We start from the raw sequence: 21,465 nt of genomic DNA, 5'->3' as shown, positions 1-21,465 counted from the left end.
GGAGGATTTTGATGACGTCCTAGGGCAGAATTACAAGAAGAACAAAAGTATATGCGGCAATCATAGCACTGCTCGTCTCATTCAAGTTAAATGTTTTTCAATGGGTTCTTTGATGGTTGCCCTGTTGCTTACAACTGACGTTTTAATGAATAATCACCTAATTTTGGGACTTACTGCTGTTGCTTTTCGATATTTATTGTTATTTGCTCTAAATTGACATAGTTGAATTCATTTCTATAAAATAGCAAGAATATTGAAAAATTTCTTTTAAGTATTTTGATAATTTAAATTTAGTACGTAATATATTGTAAATATCAGGGTGCTTACAAACACAAACAACTTTTCGACGACGGGAAAATAACATTTTACACACTGTGCATTTTACTCAAATTTTACTGAGGGCCAACCCAAGGCGGATTTTGGATTTTACCACAACAAAGTGACCAGCCCTGTCTGTAATAATATATGTATGTCTGTTTATCTGTGAGAATCTTGGACCAGCCTTGACAACGAAGGTGGTGTGGTTGGTGAGTAGTGATGCGTTTTTTGATTTCTATTAGGTGTTTTTTGTCTATGTCTTATCCTTTATATGCTCATTTTTGTCCAACTTTCTAGTTTGGGTGATTTTCTCTCGACTTTGAGCTCGCCTCTTGCATTTTCTTAAGCCTTAAGGCCCTGGCCTAAATGCGGTTTTTACATATCTTTGCTGACAGGTTCCCAGGCAGGCAGGCTGCTGAGGCCGTGAGACTGGAGACATAGTCGTAGTCCAACAGAAGTGCATTTGCGGTGGGTACCCAGGCAGTATTCACTAGAATACATGCAACATATTGCGGTTTGATGGTGTCATCATGTGGATTGTGCACATTTTCTGTGGAAGCCTCTTGAATGGAAATATTAATTTGGGATTTTCTTGGGATTTTCGTAATTTCTTGTTAGGCTGTCGCCACCTCACCTAGTAGGTATTTATTACCTACATTCTCACACAAACAAGTCAGCATTCAAATGAAATATTTAATAATGACGTCAACAGTTTTGCGATCAGTACCAAATCAGGTGTTTCGAGTACCGAGTACGTTTGCAGTCAGAAGAAGTGTTTGCTGTTTTCTGTGTATTTAAATGTGTTTTTAATGTTTTAATGCCTTCTCATTTTTCAGGTGCATCCATTTTGGCACATATCTATCTCAAAAGCCAGTCAGCCATGTTCAGTCATTGCATTAGAAGGTAAGGCAACTGAAACTCACCTTGTCAACTCATCTTGTTGAGTTCCATCCACTTAGCAGTTGAAAAGTATGTGCAAGGAAACGATAAGAAAAGTTCAAACGAAAAGTGTCTCGGTGCCCTCTCCATGAATTCCCAGCAGTCGCTGGTCGAGTGATCGGCGCAGATGATCGGCCTAAGTCAGTGACAGTCCGTCGATCTCTTGGCGAGCCGTCTACGGTCGATCTTTCGGCGAGCATCTATGATGCGATTGATCTTTCGACGAGCGTCTATGATGCGATCGATCTTTCGACGGACCGTCAACGATCAATCTTTTGGCGAGCCGTCTATGATCGTTCGCCGCTTGATCGTCAAGATGTCTTAGTTGATATTTAGCGCCCACTTTTCTGATTTGTGGTTGTTTTACAGCCTGTCTTATGTGGGTAGAATTTGATACCGATCACTCGGCAAGAGAACTGAAGATAACTGAAACTTCAACGAGAGCACACTCATTCGTACCTTGTCTCAGATAGTCAAACCCCCACCACTGCACTGCAACATCTGAACATTTGACAAATGCGTAAGACCGCTAGTCTCAGGCTTCGATCGGCTGGAAACCATCGACGCCACCCTTGGTGTGAGCGGTGAGCTGTGGCTAGCCTTTGTGCTGGCTAAACCCTGGGTTTTTGCTACGGCTGTGGTCTGTGCCAGTCATCATGTATTGGCTGTGGTCTCACACACTTCGATTTGTTTCAGTGGTTTGGCTCTGTTCAAATCAGCCGTGCCGGTCCGACACATCTGCATCACAAGGACCGTGCGCCGACAAACCGTCCAGGATGGTAGGTGAAAACGGCTCTACCACATAACCAGCTCTACGGTATATTCCACGTGCTGCTAGCCAAGCTAGTGGCGTTCATTATCGTGTCTCATATTTGACCACATTGCTCAATTTTGGCTCAGTTTGACTTCACCCATCTTTGGCTTTGGACATCACTGTAAAATGAACTTAAACGAGAATTATAATATGCACTAATATCTTTCTCAGCCAAGTCATTGACCACTCCTTACCTCCCCGTCACTCTCACCCTCCCTCCCTCCCTCTCCCCGCAGTGATCGCCCGTCTGGAGTCAGTGACGGGCGCCCAGACGTCCTTCTCATCCCCTGCCGAGGACCGTGCGGCTCTGGAGGCGATCCTGCCCCGCTCACAGGCCGAGCTGCCCGGACGGCGCATGGCAGACAGCTATGACGAGGCCTACATCCCGCTCGGAAAGGATCTGGCACTGCGGGAGAAGTACATCAACTACATGGGCGGAGTGCGCACCGGCAGACTCATGGAGGATATCGACGTGTTTGCTGGTGAGGGAGAAGTGTAGGTGGCTCTTTGACATGTCTTGTGTGGTGTGCACTTACAACGAACGTGATGTTTTACCGATGATATGTGTAGAAAAACCGCGAGTCTGTCAAGATTTCCCATGTAGTCATCTTGAAGGCCTACAGATTTTGAGACATGATCCAAGATGCGCAGTGGTGCATGCGCTTGGCGATTTTTCGACTTACTTTATTGGGCTCAAAATACTCAATTTTTAAACATATTATCGATATGCTTACTCTTGTCATTTTTTCTCTCTCTAGAATTAGGTTCGCTCAATAATATTTGGGCACGTCGTCGTTATCCGTGGATTAGGATAATATCATACACCCTTAGTTTTACTGTTAAGACCTGACCGTCACATTTCTATCTCCCCCGCCAGTGTGGCTGTGCTACAAGTACGTGAAGAACCCCAAGCAGCTGCCCAACATGCCCAGCCCGTTCTGCATCGTCACCGCGCTGGTGGATCGGATGGACTTCACTGCGCACAACCTCAAGGTACAAAATGCTGCTGGGAGCCGGCTGTTGAATGCAGTGGGCTGAATAAGAAACAGAATAGATTAGGTAATAGGCGACATCCGCATTTGACAGTATTTGCGTTGAGTGATTTTTTTTTCCTTTTTTGTTTTGACGAGGTCTTAGTGCTACAATAATCTAAGTCCTAAAATGACATGTACTTTTGCTAAGTCTCCATCATAAGTGCATAGAAATATAGATATACTTGTAAAACAGGCATGTGATTCATGAATATGATGATACATGTATCATCCCATGAGCCTCCCTAACATCGCCCTCCACCCGGCAGCCGGACGAGGACATCCGTCTGTCCGGCAAGGTGACGTACGTGGGCACCAGCTCCCTGGAGACCACCGTGGTGCTGGAGCAGCTGGACGGTGGCCACTGGGAGCCCATCACCAAGGCAGAGATGGTGATGGTGGCGCGCGACCCGCTCAACACTGGATCGGCCGTGGTCAACCCGCTGGTGGCCGATACTCCAGAGGAGCAGGAGATGGTCAAAGTCGGAAAAGGTGGGTCTCGGACTCGGGCTGGTGAACATTTGATGCGGTTGTTTCCTGGGTATGATCATTTTTAATTTTAATAGTCATTTGTTTATGCAATGGTAATCGCATATTGGCGAATAAATGCGATGGCATCACCATATTTTCATCAATAAGTGTGAATATGTCTTGCTTTGGTAATGATTTATATGCACACTTTCCGAAGCCGAGCATTTTGTGTCAGTATGCTTTCCCACACCTTTGCCGTGCCTGAAAGACCACCAACCCTCAGCAACGAGCAGTTGTCCTCAGTCCCCCTCCCTGGTCGGCTAGCAGTCAGTTCCAGCACTCACTGGCCGCGTGTTCCAGTGAACAAGGTGCGCCGTAAGCGGATGGCCGAGCAGTCGCTGTTCAAGCTGCCGCCGACGCAGTCAGAGGTGGCACTCATCCACCAGGTGTTCATCGACACCGTCGACCACGGCACGTTCCGACAGCGCCGGCCCGAGAACGCCCTCTTCATGAGCGAGACCAAGCTGAAGAACCTCATCATTTGCCATCCGGAGGTCAGTTCCGAGCCCGGTCAGATCGCTGGACCTGAGGTTAATCATCATGCCCAGAGGGTCATGATGGTCATCATGGCCCCAGCTCTGAGGTCAGGTTTCTGGTCCAGAGTTCAGTTCCTGGGGCCGTATTCACGTCGATCATTTTCGTAAGAATTTTCTTAAGTTTGACCTACTTCTTAAGTTAATTTTTTTATTCACGTGAACTCCGCCGATAAAAATTTAAGAAGTGTCGATGTGAATACCAACTTATACTTACGAAAGAAAATCGACTTACGAAGTCAACGTGAATACGGCCCCTGGCCCATAGGTCCATGACTCACCCTTGGCTCGGTCCCAGGGGTTGAATCTGTGCCACTGCTACTGCAGGAGCCAGTCCTGGGCCCAGATAGGTAATAATAGGTATCCTGCCTTTCGATCAATGGTCATCTCCCTGCAGAAGTGGGCAGGTAGGCCCCAGCCACTGGTGAGTCATTGCTCAACCGCGCGGCGGTAGCTGGCCTCAAGCGGGCCTCTGTCTTCGAGTCTGTTGTGTAATTATAGGGACACGGTATGCTTGCTTTGAAACATTTTGCTTGGGATGAACACCGTTGGCTTGACTGTTTGTTTTACATACCTACAGTACGATTCATGCATTGTGTAGACATATTTTGCGTGCTTTCTGCCTGCTAGGGTTACTCTGAAAACAGTATATTATGAAAGTTCTGCTTCTAGGACACTGGCTGTCTGAATGCTGGTTATAAGAAAATGTTGTATGTAGAAGTGGCCAGATGCCTTGAATGTACACATATTACAGAATGCTTATAGCTTAATTATGGGTGGCTGTGACTGTCTAGACACTGTGTTTAAAGTTGTGCTGTTCGGGAAATCTACTGCTCCATTTGGTTTAAAGTGAGCTAATTTGTCGGACTCCTGGCGATATTTTATTCAATATTCTCGATAAATCTGGCTGATATGTGCCGTTTTCAGCACCGGAACCGTTTCGGGCGAATCTTTGGCGGTTTTCTCATGCGCCAGGCGATTGAGCTTGGCTGGGCGAACGCCATGGTCGCTAGGTTAGTATACGTCGCTCTAGTTTAGTTTACACAGCCTCTAACAGCCCCTAGTCCGTCCTGAGACACCAGACCGTTGGAGACTGGTCTGCGCCCCCCCCCCCCTCCGTTCATTGTCCACCACTCGCATACCCTGATCAGTGACACCCTCGCCCAACGGCCGGCAAGACGTGTATCCTCCAGTCGGTGTGCCTTTGCTACACAAACATTTTTTTACAGCTGACATTGCTTGTTGCAGTATTATCAACCCCTAGCCATTGATAGATTAAATCCTTATGGACTTTATTTCTCGTTTTATGTTTTTTCCCAACAGCTGATCATTTTTCTAAGGATTTTTTTTTCATCCAAAATGGCCGAAATTAATACGCTGCTAAATTTTACAGCTAGATAATTCTTACGTCCACCCCATTAACCCCACAATAACTCTTAATTAATTTGTCCAAACGTTCAGGAAGACCACCTCTCAGCCGTCAGGAGAAGCTCTCAGCAGTCGACAGTTACTCCCAGTCATCTCCCGAGGTCCCTGAACCTGACTCGGCCCAGACCTCAGACCTCAGATTGAGATACCATCACTGGCACGGGTTGTGTCAGCTGCCTCTGCATGATCTGCACGCTGTCATGTTCTGTAAACACTGTGTGGGACGATACAGTCACACCGTCGCGGCGTGTTTACACAGCAAGATTGCTCCGTGTCTGTCTGATGCATGATCCACCACCCGCTTATCACAACCCGCTCATGCACAAACGTTGCTGCTTTGCTTTTAGCTCTCAGACGTCTACCTGTATCTGCTTTCTACTAACACTGCGATATGAGAAAACCGCGAATCTTTCGCTGCGGTACGCTTCCGGGGGCTTCACTTACATTGAGCATTTGCCATTTATACCGTGGCCGACGGAGGCTGAAAAATATGATAGCGGCTCGTCGAAGGTGAACGACGATGGAATGTTCACATTTTGTGCACATTATCACAGCTGAAGTCGACCAGTCTCGGGTAAATTCGAGCTTCTGTTCGTTTATGTGGCACAGAACGGATGCGACCGAATGTACTGGTTTTCTTATGCTGTAAAGTCTGCACATTTTTCGCTTTGTTATCCAAGGCGGAACTCTCTGGCGGCCGTCTGTCGTCGTTCACCTTCGGTCGTGGCCGCTCGTAGACTTTCCGAACTCGACGGTGGCGGCTTGGGGCGGCAGGTGGCCTGTACCTCTGACCTGACCTCTGACCTGACCTGGCGGCGCCCACCCAGAACCGGAACGTGTACGGTAAAATCTTCGGCGGTTATCTGATGAGACAGGCGCTGGAGCTCGCCTACGCTAACGCCATCATCAACTGCAGTAGGTCAGTGAAGGGCGGAGCCTTTTCGTGCTACTCCGTACAGACTGTTTAGTAGTCTTCAGAGTTCAGACGGTATATCGCGCTTATTATTAATACATTTGGTGTGGTAGTTTCGGCTCGAAATTGCTGGTAATCTAATTTGGAAACCAATGTGTGATCCCGTATCAAGATGCTATCGAATGCTGGTGCTCGTAGATTGAAGGTAAAGACAGGCCGGTATTTTTGGGTGATGTTTTCGGGCGTACTTACCTACTGTGTGGCTGTTGTCTCTCGACGTTCCTGCGCTTTTAAAGGGGAACACATCTTAATGGGACCAGTAGCCACAGCTTTGCTGAATGTTGCAATAGACGACACTTTCATTTATCAGTTTTACTGTTGTATTCTAATGCACGCCACACTAAAGTTGAATATCATTCTATTCGAATTGAAATTTGGTTTGATCAATTTTTAAAAAAGAAATTTGCAATGGTTCCATGTCCCATAACCATGATATCAAATGAAGCATAGGCGTAGGAACGTTTTCGAAAGTGGGGGGGCCAGGGTCCCAGAGGTCCAAAACCTAACCTACCCCCAAAATCCGATTTCTCCTCGGATTTTGGCCACTTTGTTTTCGCAAACATGCTCAGAGGTAAAAAAAATCGAGACAAAAAAGAAAAAAATTGGTTGAAATTTCAGGGAGTCTCCCGTCCATAAACTCAAACTGATGGACGCGTTCCCCTGTCCTCCGCAGCCGTTGGCACCCATGCAAATTCCAGAGGCATCCAGCAACTTTTTCATTACGAGCAAGCGTGAAACGTGCAAAGCGAGTCTTTTCAATATACCTATAAAAATCAACATGAACGGCCCAGCTAGGCTCAGCCAGGCCTATAACGTTTTTAAGAGGTTTTATATCAGCGACCACTGCAACTGGGCTGATTGACTATCACTTATTAGAGGCCGGTGTGAGACTTTTAGACGGTCTGGGCCTTCAGAGGCCAGTTTAACCCTCCACGGCCCGGTCCTATAGGTTTTCTACATACGCGCTGGCCGAGGGGGCGGGGGGCGGGTACGACCCCCCTCGCCGTTTCGCCCCAGGTGGAGCTAGCGCGTCGCGGTAAAACGAGCGTGTGCGCCGTTACGGGACGCAGAGATCGATACCCGATTTTATGGTCCTAGGTCAACCGGTGACCTCTGACACCGTTCCGTGCTTCTATCCTCAGGATACTGAAATCCTTCTCCTCCACACCGCAACCCCTCCGGGCTGGACAGGCAACTTTATCTCATGCGGGCTGCTCCCTTGGAGCGGCACCGCTGCTCCCGAGGGAGCGCACCCCGTAGCCGGGTGCAGTGAGTGCCTTGGGGCTGGGTGGCCTGTCCTCTGGACGGGCTCAGCCCCGGCGACTCACTAGGGTGCCTGCCCAGACCAATGTCTCCCCCTATATCCTATCATTCTTCCGGCTCTGAAATGGTCTCATTGGACCGAAAGGGCCTAACCCAACAAAACAAACAAAACCGGTGACCTCTGAGGTCAGGTCAAGTGCCTCAAGGCACGGTTCCGTTTTTGGTGAATAACTTCGCAAAAAATGGCCGCAGAGCCGCGATTTTGCCAGCATCGTGTTCGCCTCTCTCAGGCGCGTCGAATGGTATACTTTTTGTTTGGGTGAGGTAAACTTAGGGTGTTGACCTCGGGTCACGGTCAGGTCGGCGTCCCCAGGTCACGAAATTGGTCGAAGGAGGTCATGTCGCATATCATTCGATTCGGCAGGTCTTCTTGAGTCCATAGGTGGCTTTCCCGACTCGCTAGCTCAATTTGATCGGTACCTAGTTATTGACGAAAAACTAATAAGACCCTTATAACTTCATAAATGACGTCGCGCAAGGTCAACATTGCAAAAGTGACGCATCGAACCTTGCAAGGAGTGCATGAAATCACGATTCGGTGTGCTTGAGATAGTTGGAGATCGATCGTTCCCGGCGCCAGAAAAAGTTTTCAGTTTATCCCCATTGACTTATACCTAATGGTGAGGTCACGAAAATGACCTCACCTCATATGAACTTTAGGAAAAATCCGAGATATACATTATACAAGTTGAGAGACTCCTATTGGATACTAGGTCCTCCAAGGTTCATTTCCCTGTGAAATCTCCTCTGGCAGTGAGGGCGTTGCGAAGTTGCGACATGTGAAGACCGTGCAGAGGTTCACTTATGACCACATGGGTCAGATCTGACCCGAAAATGCGGTTGGTGTCAAAAGATCCCGTTTGATTCAAAGGTCAGGTATGCCAAGCTTCAGCTCTCTATCGCCGGCGTGTTCGGAGCTATCGCGAAAAAAAAAACCTATGGAGGGGCGGCACCCGCCCCGCCCCCCCCCCCCCCGGCCGGCGAGGGTTAAGGCCCTCAGAGACCAGTACAGGGCCTGCAAAGGGCAGGATGAGACCAGATGCCGACTTGGGCCATCAGAGGCTAATGTGGGTCCTTACAGGTCAGCATGGGTCCTTAGAGGTCAGTGTGGGGCCCTAAAAGACCGGCATGGGCCGGCGTTGGACCCCTCAGGCCAAGGTGGACCCTCATAGGCCGATGCGGACCCTTAGAGGCCGGCATCGGGTCTTCAGAATTCAGTGCGGGGCCCTCAAAGGCACCTAAAGGCTAGTCTTGGGACCCCAGAGACAGAAATGAGGCCACCAGAGGCCGGTGTGAGGCCCTCAGACGCCGGCTGGGCTCTTGAGGCCGGTTTAGGGGCCCTCAAATGAGGTCAATGTGGGTTTTCAGCGGTCAATGTGGGCGCTTGACCGCCACTGAAGGGCCCTCCGAGATCAGTGTAGGACCCTCAAAGACTGGTTTGGGAGCTGTTAATAGCTAGCGTGGGATTCTTGAGTCTCGTGACAATCGAATACGGGCCAGAGCCCCATACGCCCATGGGGCCCATGCCGAACTATGCCGACCCCAAGCAGATAAGGTCAAGCGTTGGTCGTTTGTATACGCATTCTCCTGCACCGTGCTAGTATTGTCTTAGCATTGCCTATACCTTTTTAGTACTCGCTGTCCCGCGCCTCGTATTCAACAAAATGCTGTCACCAGGACTCACAGTCTTGTCTCTGATATGGTTTCCTTCATTGAGTGAAGGAAATTGCGGTCAATAACGCTGTAGAAACAAAAAGGAATCCTCATTAAAGGGCAAGCTGAATAGTGTCAAGTTACCGGGTGGTAGGTTAGGTACAGACAGACACTTAAGTCAGCAAAAAGTGAGGGGGGGGGGGCAGTTAACATTGCTGCCCCCCCCCCCCCCCACCTCCGAAAGAAACAAAAAGGAATCCTCATTAAAGGGCAAGCTGAATAGTGTCAAGTTACCGGGTGGTAGGTTAGGTACAGACAGACACTTAAGTCAGCAAAAAGTGGGGGGGCCAGTTAACATTGCTGGCCCCCCCACCTCCGAAAGTGGGGGGGCCATGGCCCCCCCGGCCCCCCCTGTTCCTACGCCTATGAAATGAAGAGTGTCAGAGCGTTAACTCTAAAATATTGTAGCGTAATATGGATTTTTCACTGTCATCCATCCATTTTGTTATCCATTTGGTCAATTGGTCATCCTTCACTCAGTGACTAATTCCACTGAAAACATTTTAGCAAACATTTCTTATAAGGCTAATTTTGACACCCCAACTGTAATTGTAACCATGTGACTGACACAGTTTTATGCCTCAGTGACTTATAACTTATTCTTTCATGCTGACGTGTTGATGCTTGATACTGCTGTCCAGTTTTCTCCACCTTCGGCTTTCCCGTACTTTGGGGTTCTATCAGACTCGGTGATGCTCATCTGCCTGTTGGTCCTGGTTGGCCGTTGTATATAATGTTTCAGCCGTTGGTAGCTGGGTGCCGTTGTACAGTCCACAGCAGAAGTAATGTGGGGTTTCAGTCATGGGTATGTTCTGCTTCTGAAGCTTAGGAACGATTAGCCAGACTACAATGAAACTTTGAATATGTATCGTTATATGTATCGTCACCCTTGCAGCTGCAACTTTAGCTATTGACATCTTCTTTTTGATCACTCCGCATTAAACAATCGCCAGTCAAAGCCAACCGTTGAGATTGGTAAAACCCTACATTACTTTAGCGGTGGGCCGTACATTTTGGGCAGTACATCGTAGGTACTTCGAATCAATGGATTAGGCGGCCTAATCCATTGATTCGAAGTACCTACGATGTACTTAGGCGTACGTATAATCAGCAGCAGTTAATATTGTGCAACATGTGTGCAAACATTCCGTGTTGCGGGTGTCAGTTATTCTGTTTGATGAGGTCTTTAATAGTTACTCTTCGTTTGAAATTTGCAATAGTATTGTGAACTATTGTATTTTATTAAACGCTCGTCCTGATAGGTTGTCGCTCTGGTCACGTTGCAAAGCTAAAAGGCTAATGTAAAGTCATGTTCTGTATACCTGGGCGCCGCCTGCTGCTGTATGAGCCCCCAGCGCTCTGGCTCCCCGCTGACTCGCCTGCTGTCCGGTCCTCTGACCCTGTCGGGCTGCCGATATAAAGTAGTTACAGACTCAAACCGCCACGGATGGTCGGCTCCGAGCCTCTAGAGGTAGTGGACGGGCCTGACGCAGACCGCCGAGCCCCCGCCGGTCCGCGCTGAACACCGAATGCCTACTGACCCGCGCCGCCCCCGCCCCCGCCCCCGCCCCGCGCCCACCACAGCGGTAGCCGGCCGCGTCTGACCCACGTGGACGACATCCTGTTCCGGAAGCCGGTCGACGTCGGCTCTCTGCTCTACCTCCTCTCTCGGGTGAGCGAGTGACGTCACAACTCTGTCGCTGAGTTGGTGTGTGACGTCACAGGATGTGTGGCATCACCGGTCTGGGTTTTGATTTATGTGCTTGCTTGTTTCTGAGCACTTTGCATGTTCGGCTGGTGCCCGGTTCTCGCAGCTCGGTTGCACATGGTTGATGATTTCATTGATTTGACATATGTCTTACTTATGCCAATAAGGTCATCATGTCGACGCTGCTCGTTGGCCAATTTAAGTTTGTGTTTAGTATGTGCGTTACATTATCAGCAGCAGCCAACATTGGAGCCTAGGTACCAGTTTCCATGCTGAGTACCCTGTACTCTGATATTATCCATTTTCAGTGTTTTCTGTCGCCGGTGACGTTTCCGGAAAGGCATCTCTTCAATGGTCTGGCCAGTTCCGGCTGAATGTAGCTAATTGGCGCGAACAACGCTGAACACCGCGGAAAGCTTGCGGTTCACCTCAGCTGATGGTGTATTCTTACAGTGTTTCTCATAATAAAAAGCAATATAACTGAACCATTGTCACCAATCTCAAGAGTCAAGTAGCTCGTCGTTTTTGCAATAGCATTTCCAGTTTGATCACACTGCCCTTTGCTATTGCCGCTCTCATCCAGTGCTGGAAATGAGGCCGCTTTCTGGTCCCGGCGTTTTATTCTCCTCGCGGGTTAATCCCGTCCAGCGTTTAGCCTTTCGGGACCCACTCAGGGTCGCGGTTGTTTTCGCCGCTCGCCCCAGTCGAGATGCAAAGTTAATAGTCACACGAAGCTTGTTTAGGGCCAGCCAAACCAGTCCAGTCTGGAGTTGCTGTTCAATGTATGCATATAGATGAAAGAAAAGGTTTTGTAGAATCGATTAATTTCGAAGTCGTATATTCAGAGGCCCAAATAAACTTCGTGCGACTATCAACTTTGCATCTCGAATGGGCCGAGCGGCGAAAACAGCCGCGGCTCTGAGAGGGTCCCGAAAGGCTAATCGCTAGACGGGGCTAACTCACCCGGAGAATAAAACGCCGGGACCAGAAAGCGGCCTCATTTCCAGCACTGCTCTCATCTGTTCATCATGTGACTGGTTTCCAGTATCCGAGACTCGATCGGTCTGCACGACACACCTTTAGCAGTCTGCCCCCTACCTCAGGTGGTGTACACGGAAGGTAACAACCTGCAGCTGTGCGTCTCAGCCGAGGTGGTCGACCCACGGCTGGGCACCAAGGACCTCACCAACGTCTTCTACTTCACGTTCACCACCAAGGAGCCGGTCAAGCCGATCCTGCCGCAGACTTACCACGGTGAGAGGGCTGGTCAGGTACGGGGAGGAACGGGAGACTCCCGGGATCGGCCAGCAGGGACGGGCGCACTCTGGGTTAGTCTCCGTTACGTACGGACTGTGATTATGGTGCACAGACTGAGCATTGTATAGATCATGCTTCTCTGTGGAGACTGCTCGGTCTTGGTGCACGCCAAAACGTGATAACGCACCTCTATCCAGGCTCGCAAAGGTCTATGCGGGCCTCAAAAGTCAACCGGTGATGGTTTGTTTGGTATGAAAGTAGGTACCCCAGTTTGTTGGGATAGGTGGCTGCGGTCTGTCATTTTTTTTTCCTTATAAATTAAAAATTGGGAACGCTTCACGATTTTGCGTGTCATCTCTGCGCGAGGGCCATGCTAATCTTCTCTGTATCGTTCCAATTTTAGTATATGTACAGCCGAAGCTGGTACGATCAACGGATTTTGTTATGTTAGTTTTGTGCGGAACTGATAATTCACTGCACTGTCGAGTATTGTACGGTGTAGTGCTTTTCCTGGGAATTTGCTGACTATCCGTTCAGCAAATAGTTTGTAAAATGTTTTACTAATACCGTAGTTCATTTACCCAGCAGACTAGCTTGTAACATACTCACAAATCATTCCCTATTTCTTAAAAATTGCTAAAATCACACGGTTGAATATCGTAGGCGACGCTCACGGTTGTCGCCCTCTGTAGGTGAGCTCTGGAACCAAACAGGCACGGGCAGCAGCTGGCGCATGTTAGAAATAGATGGTGAAGGTCACCGACTCACAAAACGGTGAGAACGTTTTATGCTATTCTACTTCTGACCACCTGGCGGAGAGTCGCGGTACTCATAGTACCACTCATTGGCCACTGTGGTTGGGCCGCCTGAAGCCAGTGTGGTGTTGGTCGCTGGCGTTTGTGGGCATTGGTCGGATTCCACCAGGGTTTATTTCATTTGTGTTCAATCAGAAACTGTCAAATTCCTTTGATTGGAAATGTATTTGCTGCCTGTTGGTGAGGCACCGCACCGAGGTTGATTGTTAGTACAGTGGAGGTGGCGCCACAATCGGCTGTGAGTACCGCTCCACCATGGTTACTGCAGTAGCGTATTGGAGCTAAAATCCAGTGTACGTTACTTTATTGGATGCTGTGTAGTGTGTATTCTAGCGCCGGCTCTGGTTTAGTGTCTTATAACTCATATAAGATAAGCAGTTAGAGGATGTCGTGCTCGGTGCTTGTTATGTATTTCTAATGGGTTGGGCCTCCTGTGCTCTACACGCATCTTAGAAATCGTTTAATTTCCCACCTTTTCCAAGGCGTAATTATTCTCTTCCAGCGAGCGATGGCTCAAACAAGCCTAGGCAGATTAGGAGGCGAAAAAGCGGCCGACTAAGAATACCCATTAGCTATGACTGCAATACTGTTATTTTTACAAGTCAGCACACCTCCCCGTAGCTCAGTTGTACATTGTTCCTGGTTGGGTACCTACTTCTATTACGGACCCTGTCTATCTTCCGCAGAGATGATGATGTATCTGGACGGGCGGCGACACTACCAGGCTCTCATGGGCGAGAAGAAGTTCTACGGCCAAGCCGACACAGAGGCTGATGCCCACAGTGGCATGTAGACTGTGAGAAGGCGGCGAAGAGGCCCTGCGTGCTAACAGCGGCATGTAGCCTGTGGAAGAGCGACAAGAGGCCCTGCGTGCGAACAGTTGCATGTAGGTGGGAACGAGCTTTGAGTGTGACCCACAACGGAGGATAAGTGTAGTACGGGGTCCAGTCGTCCTGTGTGCCCACAGGAGCGCATATGGTGTGAGGAGCGCAAAAGGTGTCCCGCTCAGCGGCATATAATCAGGTGACGAGTGCCTAGCCTTCCGTCGTTTACGGGAGTTTGGTATCGCCGAGCTGACACCCACGCAATGTTCGGGATACACGAGGTGTCCTGATCTACAGGAGACTTCGGACCCTGATTATAAAACCCGAGAAAGGCACCGTGGCGGTACTCGATTCATCCAAGCTCCGGCTGGGAATTCAGTCAAGTGGCCGTTGTGACCGTGGCTTATAACTGTGTGGGAGTGGTAATACGGCTATGCCTCAGAGGTCACCCCGCCGCCCTGACGTGTGTCTGGGAGGCTCTGTGAGACTCCTGCCGGACAGGTGCGAGGGTGGACCTCCCATGGAAGGTTGATGGTGGGTCCGGGGACCGGTGATGGGCGACAGGGTGTGTACTAGTGATATAGTGACACCTTCACATAATAACCCCGGCCGGCTGTCGACGCATCATAGAACCCTACCAACAGAGTGACACCTTCCACTCTGTAACCACCGTGGACTAAGGAACTGGACTGTGGATGCCACCCCAGTGTCCGCTGTGTGTGACCTTGTGAGATTTTGTGTGCGATCTATCTGTCCTGCTGCTATCAGAGCGACTGGTATGAGAGTCGAACGGTACTGGCAGATCGAGCGGGTCCTTCGTCCTGGCATTTCGGTCATATCGCTGTCTGCCAGTGTGAGATTTAAACTGTCAGCTGAGACAGTGCCGGGTTGTGAGGACGATTGCAGGACACATAACACAGAGCGCTTAAGCAGGAGTTGGATTCTACTTCAGCGAGGTTCTTTGTAACCGGAGACGAATGCTTTACCTTGATCGGGTCTGTGGACTGCCTTTTGGTGTCTGCTTGGTTTTAACTCTACTGTTGCATCCCTAGTGACTAGTACGCTTATAATAGCTGGAAGCATGGAGCTGGTTTGCGTTGTGCATTTATCTATCCGACATCATCTTATTTCGTACTCACAATACGTTTCATTTTGTTTCATTGCTGTTACAAATAATCCAGTATTCACATGGTTGTCCTAGCAATGCTATAGGTAGGTACTCATTTCTGGTTTCTCGTCTCGCGAATGCTGTCATCATTGTCTTGTTCGTGTTGATTGACATTCTTCTGCCACTTATGTAATGTATGCATATTACTTCCTCAGTGGTTGTGTTGTCGGCGTTTCGTGACACCAGTGAGATCATAGTTTATTTCTCTCGAATGCCGAAGTAACTGACCTGAGTGGTTTTGGCTAGTCAGATTGCTGGTTGTTTTTTGTTTTTACTAGGTCAAAAATGTCACAGGTGTGGTGCACGCCTAAAGCCTAACAATACACGCATTTTCGAACCCGAACGCCGCCTTGTGTGCCGAGACGTGGCAGCAACAGTAGCAGTAAATGGCATCTGAGATCCTGGGGTATGTCCTACACTACTCGAGAAAAGCTGAAACCGACCGAACCAACCGGTTTTAACTTTTAGAGCAGTAGGTCGGTTGTGGGTCGGGCCGTACTCCCGGCCCACCGGACCGGCCAGTGTCCTGCCTGACGGCTGGCTGGAGACGCTGGAGCCGGCTGATCAGCAGTGGGTGACACACCGGCTGTTCGACGACCACGGGCGGCTGAGAGACGGCCTGGACCTGTGGCAGTACCCGCCGACTGCCGGCGTGCCGCCGCCCGGCTCCTACTCCATGCCTGGCGCTCAGTTCTGCCGGCGCCCCCTACTCTGGATGCCCGGCAGAATATGGAGGGTCGACCTGAAGTGTCTCCGCTGCACTCCTGCCAGGTACGTTCCTTGAGTAACTACGGCTTTGCTGTGTTTTAATTACAATGCTGGACCGGAACCGACTAGCCCATGGAAAGCACTAAAGGCTACCGTTCACTGGTTAACCCTCGCATGTGTAGGGGGGGGTCGGATGGACCCCCCATGGTTTTTCGCGAATAACTCGCGTAAAAAGCGGCCGATCGCGACGAAACTTTCAGTACCCTCGCATTGATCAATTTTACACCTACCCTGAAAATTTCATGACCCTGACCCAAATGACCTTTGACCTGCGACCTCTTTTCCGAGACCATGTTTGGCCGGAATCGCGATTTCGCGTATGTCGGCTCGCACTAGCCGCGTGTTTGCAAGCTTTTCGTGGTTTCAAACGTTCAAACATGTGATTTGATGTTACTATCGTGTGTGTCAAGGTCACCTGAAGGTCAGGTCTGAGGTCAGGTCATTGACCTTTGGTGACCTCGGGTGACCTCGGGTCACTTTTTCGAGTTTTACATGTTTCTAGGCTAGTTTTTGGAGCTGAATTCGAATTTAGCAACCATTTGAACATTTACGAAGTAGTTTTGGTGACTTCGTAACATGTTACGAAGCTGTCAGAGGCGGTTGACACGTACTACGAATACCCGTCACGACGCCTACTGGTTGACCTGACCTGACCTGACCCGACCTGGTCTAAATGCTTCAAGACATCATCTGTGATCAAAACTAACACGATATTCGTGATCAGCACCCCAAAAAAACCCTTAGCAGCCACACTTTACGACTTTCTAACAGGTCCCGATTTTCCCGACTTTGGGTCATTGACCTGACCTGGAAGGTCAACCAATGACCTAGGACCTTAAAATTGGGTATCATCGGCTTCCTCTCGTCACGGGCAACACGCTCGTTTTTTCCGCGAAGCTCTAGCTCGATCAGGGGCCAAACGGCAAGGGGGGGTCCAACCGACCCCCCCCCCCTACACATTAGAAGCTGGCAAACGCCGCACACATGCGAGGGTTAACCCTCGCACGACCAGGCCATTTCTCATAACACGAACGACCAGGGGGGGGGGTTGTTACGACCCCCCCCTGGCGTTTCGAAACGGAAGGTCGTAGAGCTTAGCGGAAAAAACCAACGGATTGCTCTCAACGAGATCTCGCGATTGGTGGTATATTTTTTGGTCCTAGGTCAACATTTGACCTACTTTTGACCGGTCAAAGGTAAAATTTTCGGAAAAATATACTTTTTTCAACTTTCGGCGGCGATTGCGGCAAAACGGTGGGAGATATCGACTTGAAACCTTCACTATCGTATTCCTTGATCAATTCTCTATCGTTTGGTATGTATTTCGTTTCCCTAGCTCTAAAAATGGCGCGTTGGGAGCGCCGGAAGTCGGCAAGGTCACAGTCGGCGGCAGGAATTCGAAAAATCGAAATTTAAATTTTTGAAATCTGATTGTATTTTTGGATTTGGGAGGTCCATTTGCTCCCTATAGAAGCTAATATTGCTGCATATTCCCATTGAGGTGACAAGAATTAGCAAAATAGTGGTTCGGGCGCTTTTCAAAAATAGTACCGGACGCTGTTCCTCTTGTGACGTCATAGCTCCGTGACCTGACCTGACCCGGTCAAATTTCTTATACCATATGATAGCCAATACTTGCCCCAACATGCATGGGAAGTTTCAACACGATCCATCAACCGATGTCCGTACCACCGGCAGGAAACCTCGGGCGTTGGCACTCAGTTTGTGAAAATCCGGCCGGAGGCTGTACCTCTTATGACGTCATAACTCCGTGACCTGACATGACCCGATCAATTGTTTTCGGCAAAAGATGCGCAAAGGTTGCCCCAGAGGGTATTGAAAATTTCAGCCCGCTACGACAAGCCGTTTAGCGTGCACTTCGAAAAAAACCTCAGGGGGGGTTGATACAACCCCCCCCTAGGCGTTCTAGGGTTAAATATGCGCTGTATGTAAATACGCGCAGCCCATATATGCTGTGGAGTATATGGGCTGCGCGCCGATTGCGGTTCAGCGCCGAATGTGCGATGAAGGGCAATCAGCTGAATATTCGGCGGCTGTTGGGCGCCGAATCTCGCGATGACAGCTCAACATTACTTCACTTCTCCTTGTTGGGAGAAGTGAATTCACAACAGCAATGAAGCACTGTTGTGTTCGGCGTGTCCTCTCCGAGCCCACTGTGTGGGCGGGATACACTTGTACCGGCAGGCCGAGCCGCGCGCGGTGCGGGCCGGGGGGGGGGGGGGTGATGTGGTCGCGCGAGTATCACGTGATACTCGCCGGCGAATTATCTCCCCGCCGGCGAATTGACCTGTGTCGGGGTCACGGCGGGAGAGAGTCAGTCGTCTCGGTGCAGTGGAGCCGGCCGGGTGGCTCGATTTTTGAGTGTTGTATAGAGTGTAGGGCCGTAACACGGAGAGCTGCAAAAGGGAGTCGTCTGGGCCGGGAAGGGTCGGCGTACACGGCTGCCTTTCTGCACTCTGGCCTTTTGGGGAAAGGTCGGCTCACACAGCCGCCTTTTGTAAAAAGACTTTCTCGGCCAGTAGGGCCAGCGTATCAGCTGACCTGTAGCACACTGGCCTCGGCAGGGTCCGAGCTCTCCGCCTGTTTTTATGTGCCCTATTTGTGAGCCAAATTTAATTTTGAACAATGTGAGCATACTGTTTTAGGCCGTATTTTGTTTTGGATCATTTTTTGTCCACTTTAAAGTCCATTTAAAGTTAACGCTGATTTTGGGTGATCCGGAGCGAGTCTCGTCACGAGCTGCATCACTCCTGACGACTTGAAATACTTCTTTCTTTTCAGCGCGCACTAGGCACTGGACGATTACGCTCAAAATGCGCGCCTTACCAGTGGACGGCCACCTATGGTGCGGTAATGCCTTGAAGACCGTGGTGCACTAGCGTTCTGCGGACTGTGCCCGAACGTCCGAGACCTCTACTTCCTAGCAGCAGAGTACCACTACTGCCCGGCGTTCAGCGGGACCTACATCAGTACGGACCCTCAGCTGGTCGAGCAGCTGGCGCGGCCGGTACCCGGTGGTGTCGAGCTAGCTGTCTGCCTGCGACCGAGCCGTCCTGGGGCTCCGGTATCCGGTGGTGTCGAGCCAGCGGTCCGCCTGCGACCGAGCCGTCCTGCCGGGGCTCCTGCTCGGCTGGACCCTGGGCAACAGCCGCACCGCGCCCCGCCGAACGATCGCCGGGCTGCACTCTGAGTACTGCCTTCGGGTGCAGGCGTACCTGGCCGACTGCCGGCGACACTATAGTACCATAGTAGTAAGTATAGTAGTAAGTTGCACCTCCAGTACACTAAGAACATATTTCGTCTCGCTATTTTTTTGGGATCTATACGCCTATAAGAGCGTTGATTTATGGATTTCGGCTGCCCATGGACAGTTACGGTGTTCATAAATCAAAAGTTCATCCGCTGTACGAATCATCGGAGGTGGCCACAGGCCTCAGGCAGTGGTAGTCTAACAGCAGGTGCTCTTTTTCACTCTGGACTCGGCTCTGTAGGTCTTCTGCAGCTGGCGGTGCAGTACCAGCCGCCGCCAGACTTTGCCGCCCCGCCCGGACCCGCGTGATACTTGGCAATGCACCTGCGGGACAACTGGCAGCGGCTGCCCCTGATGAAGGCGGCCTGCACGAGCACTTACGGCCAGACAGTGGACTGTCTGGCCGTAAAGATTGACTCTACCAAGAAGGTGAGCACCTGCACCTCTAGCTTCTTATTCTTGTCTTCATGATTAAATTGCTGATAATGTTGTTAGTTGTGATGTAAAGATTCCCGTTCATGTTACGTTGTTAGTCATACTCTGAGCGTGTAGCTAAGTGAGGTCAGATATCGGCCCGGTATAACAGTGACCGCATCACCACAATGAATGTGGTATGCACCTACCATTTACTATGTAATATGAGTACCATTTACTAAATGGTATGTTTGTTCCCGTAGATCACCAAGAAGCTGGCGGGATTGGCGGCTAGCTCCGCCACATGGGCCACCTCGGTCGGCAGCGAACGCGGTGGGATGCTGAAGGCACCGTCCTCACCATCTCCGAAGGACTTGTTGACCTGGAGCCGCTGGCCACCGACCTGGTGAGCATTTCCGCTCGGCCGGCCAGCCGCCCCCGGCAGCTCTCTACACCGACATCAATTGCTGCTGCGGCGGGGGCGGCACTTCGCGGCTATGGGAGCTGTTTGAGCCTGGCCGCAGCTCGTCGTGCGCCTGGACGCCTAGCATTACATGCGGCGCTTCGCCTTTGGCGTAACGAGCGGCTCTCACCCTCTGTACATACGGCACGTTGCTGAGCCGCCTCTCAGCGTGCCTCCTCTAGTGAGACACTGCTGACTTGGCGCTGCTAGAGCAGGCCAAGCGGGCACAGATCCAGGCCGACTGAGTGACGGAGCCGACGGCCAAGGCCGTCCGCCTGGCCATCGGAACCAAGGAGCTGGCCCGCCACTACCGCGCCGGCGCACCGCCGGCGTCCTGTGCACAGCCGACCTACTGGAAACGCTCCTACTGGAGCTCGCTGATGCGACGGATAGTCTGGGGGCACCTCTAATGTGGGAGGAGATGCGAGACATCTGGGATGAGCAGCGGCGCCGCCTCCCTTGTCTGCAGGACCCCGAGGGCGTCACACTGTACCGTCGCATCGGCAGCTCCCAGTTGGGCGGCGTAGAACATCTACCGCTGCGCTCGCGGCACCACGTCGCTGGAGAGTTTTCATCTCCATCTCTGCCGCTTCATCCCAGGTCAGACATAGAAATAGTTAGCTCGAAACCGCAATGGTCGTACCCAGGGATGCGGAGCCGTGGAAATTTCAGACGGCTCCGGCTCCGGCTCCGGCTCCGGAGAAAAAAATCGGCTCCGGCTCCGACTCCGGCTCCGGGTGAAATGTCATGGCGGCTCCGGCTCCGGCTCCGGCTCCGAGTAAAATGGTCCGGCTCCGGCGGCTCCGGCTCCGGCGGCTCCGGCTCCGACTCAGTACATCCCCTATGCAATCAATTAAATACGGGTGGAAGAAAAATTGGATTGGTTATACGCGTTACTCTTTGCCATGACCGGCTCACCGCGTCCCCGCGCAAACGCACCTCGGAGAGAACTGGCAGAACAAAGGACTAGGAAGCGATGGCATTGGAAACGCAGTCGCCGCGAATCGGAGTTCACTGAAGCTGACATTCCTCTCGGCTGCATGGGGGGAGGGTGGGGGGTGGGGGGTGGGGAAGAGACGGTGCTGGGAGTCGCAGTCCACTGCACTGGCTTCAAAACAATGGCCGTCACCTGATGACCGGTCCTCATGTTCTGGGGATGCAGTAGACGTGGGGG

The 21,465-nt window shown here is 50.7% G+C and overlaps 1 protein-coding gene, 1 long non-coding RNA gene and 1 other non-coding gene across 7 annotated transcripts; 2 read left to right on the top strand and 1 right to left on the bottom strand.

Moving 5' to 3' along the window:
• Positions 1–176: 176 nt before the first annotated feature.
• Positions 177–15,718, top strand: LOC122380242 (acyl-coenzyme A thioesterase 9, mitochondrial-like). Of its 5 annotated transcripts, none has more exons than XR_006256302.1 (12): positions 177–527; positions 714–786; positions 1,155–1,221; positions 1,954–2,036; positions 2,308–2,553; positions 2,949–3,064; positions 3,372–3,594; positions 3,934–4,127; positions 5,094–5,179; positions 11,188–11,885; positions 12,308–12,565; positions 14,070–15,718. XR_006256302.1 is itself a non-coding variant. In XM_043363226.1 (12 exons), exons 3-12 carry the CDS (start codon positions 1,199–1,201, stop codon positions 14,174–14,176), a joined length of 1,323 nt encoding a protein of 440 aa, XP_043219161.1. In that variant the 5' UTR covers positions 181–527; positions 714–786; positions 1,155–1,198; the 3' UTR covers positions 14,177–15,718. The 5 variants fall into 5 exon arrangements, 4 of the variants coding, with proteins under 4 accessions (XP_043219161.1, XP_043219163.1, XP_043219162.1 ...); XM_043363226.1 differs by lacking the exon at positions 5,094–5,179 and adding an exon at positions 6,422–6,513 and having other exon boundaries at positions 181–527; positions 11,188–11,275; positions 12,415–12,565; XM_043363228.1 differs by having other exon boundaries at positions 184–527; positions 11,188–11,275; positions 12,415–12,565.
• LOC122380245 lies at positions 12,889–12,995 on the bottom strand. Its single transcript, XR_006256306.1, has one exon. It is a non-coding gene; the product is annotated as a U6 spliceosomal RNA (small nuclear RNA).
• Positions 15,719–18,825: 3,107 nt separating the features above from the next.
• LOC122380189 lies at positions 18,826–20,291 on the top strand. Its single transcript, XR_006256295.1, has 3 exons — positions 18,826–19,415; positions 19,656–19,843; positions 20,092–20,291. It is a non-coding gene; the product is annotated as an uncharacterized LOC122380189 (long non-coding RNA).
• Positions 20,292–21,465: the final 1,174 nt, after the last annotated feature.

The sequence above is a fragment of the Amphibalanus amphitrite genome, unplaced genomic scaffold (genome assembly GCF_019059575.1).
Source record: "Amphibalanus amphitrite isolate SeventyFive unplaced genomic scaffold, NRLGWU_Aamphi_draft 000093F_arrow, whole genome shotgun sequence".
Classification (NCBI taxonomy): domain Eukaryota; kingdom Metazoa; phylum Arthropoda; class Thecostraca; order Balanomorpha; family Balanidae; genus Amphibalanus; species Amphibalanus amphitrite.
This window is presented reverse-complemented; position numbering and strand designations above follow the sequence as displayed.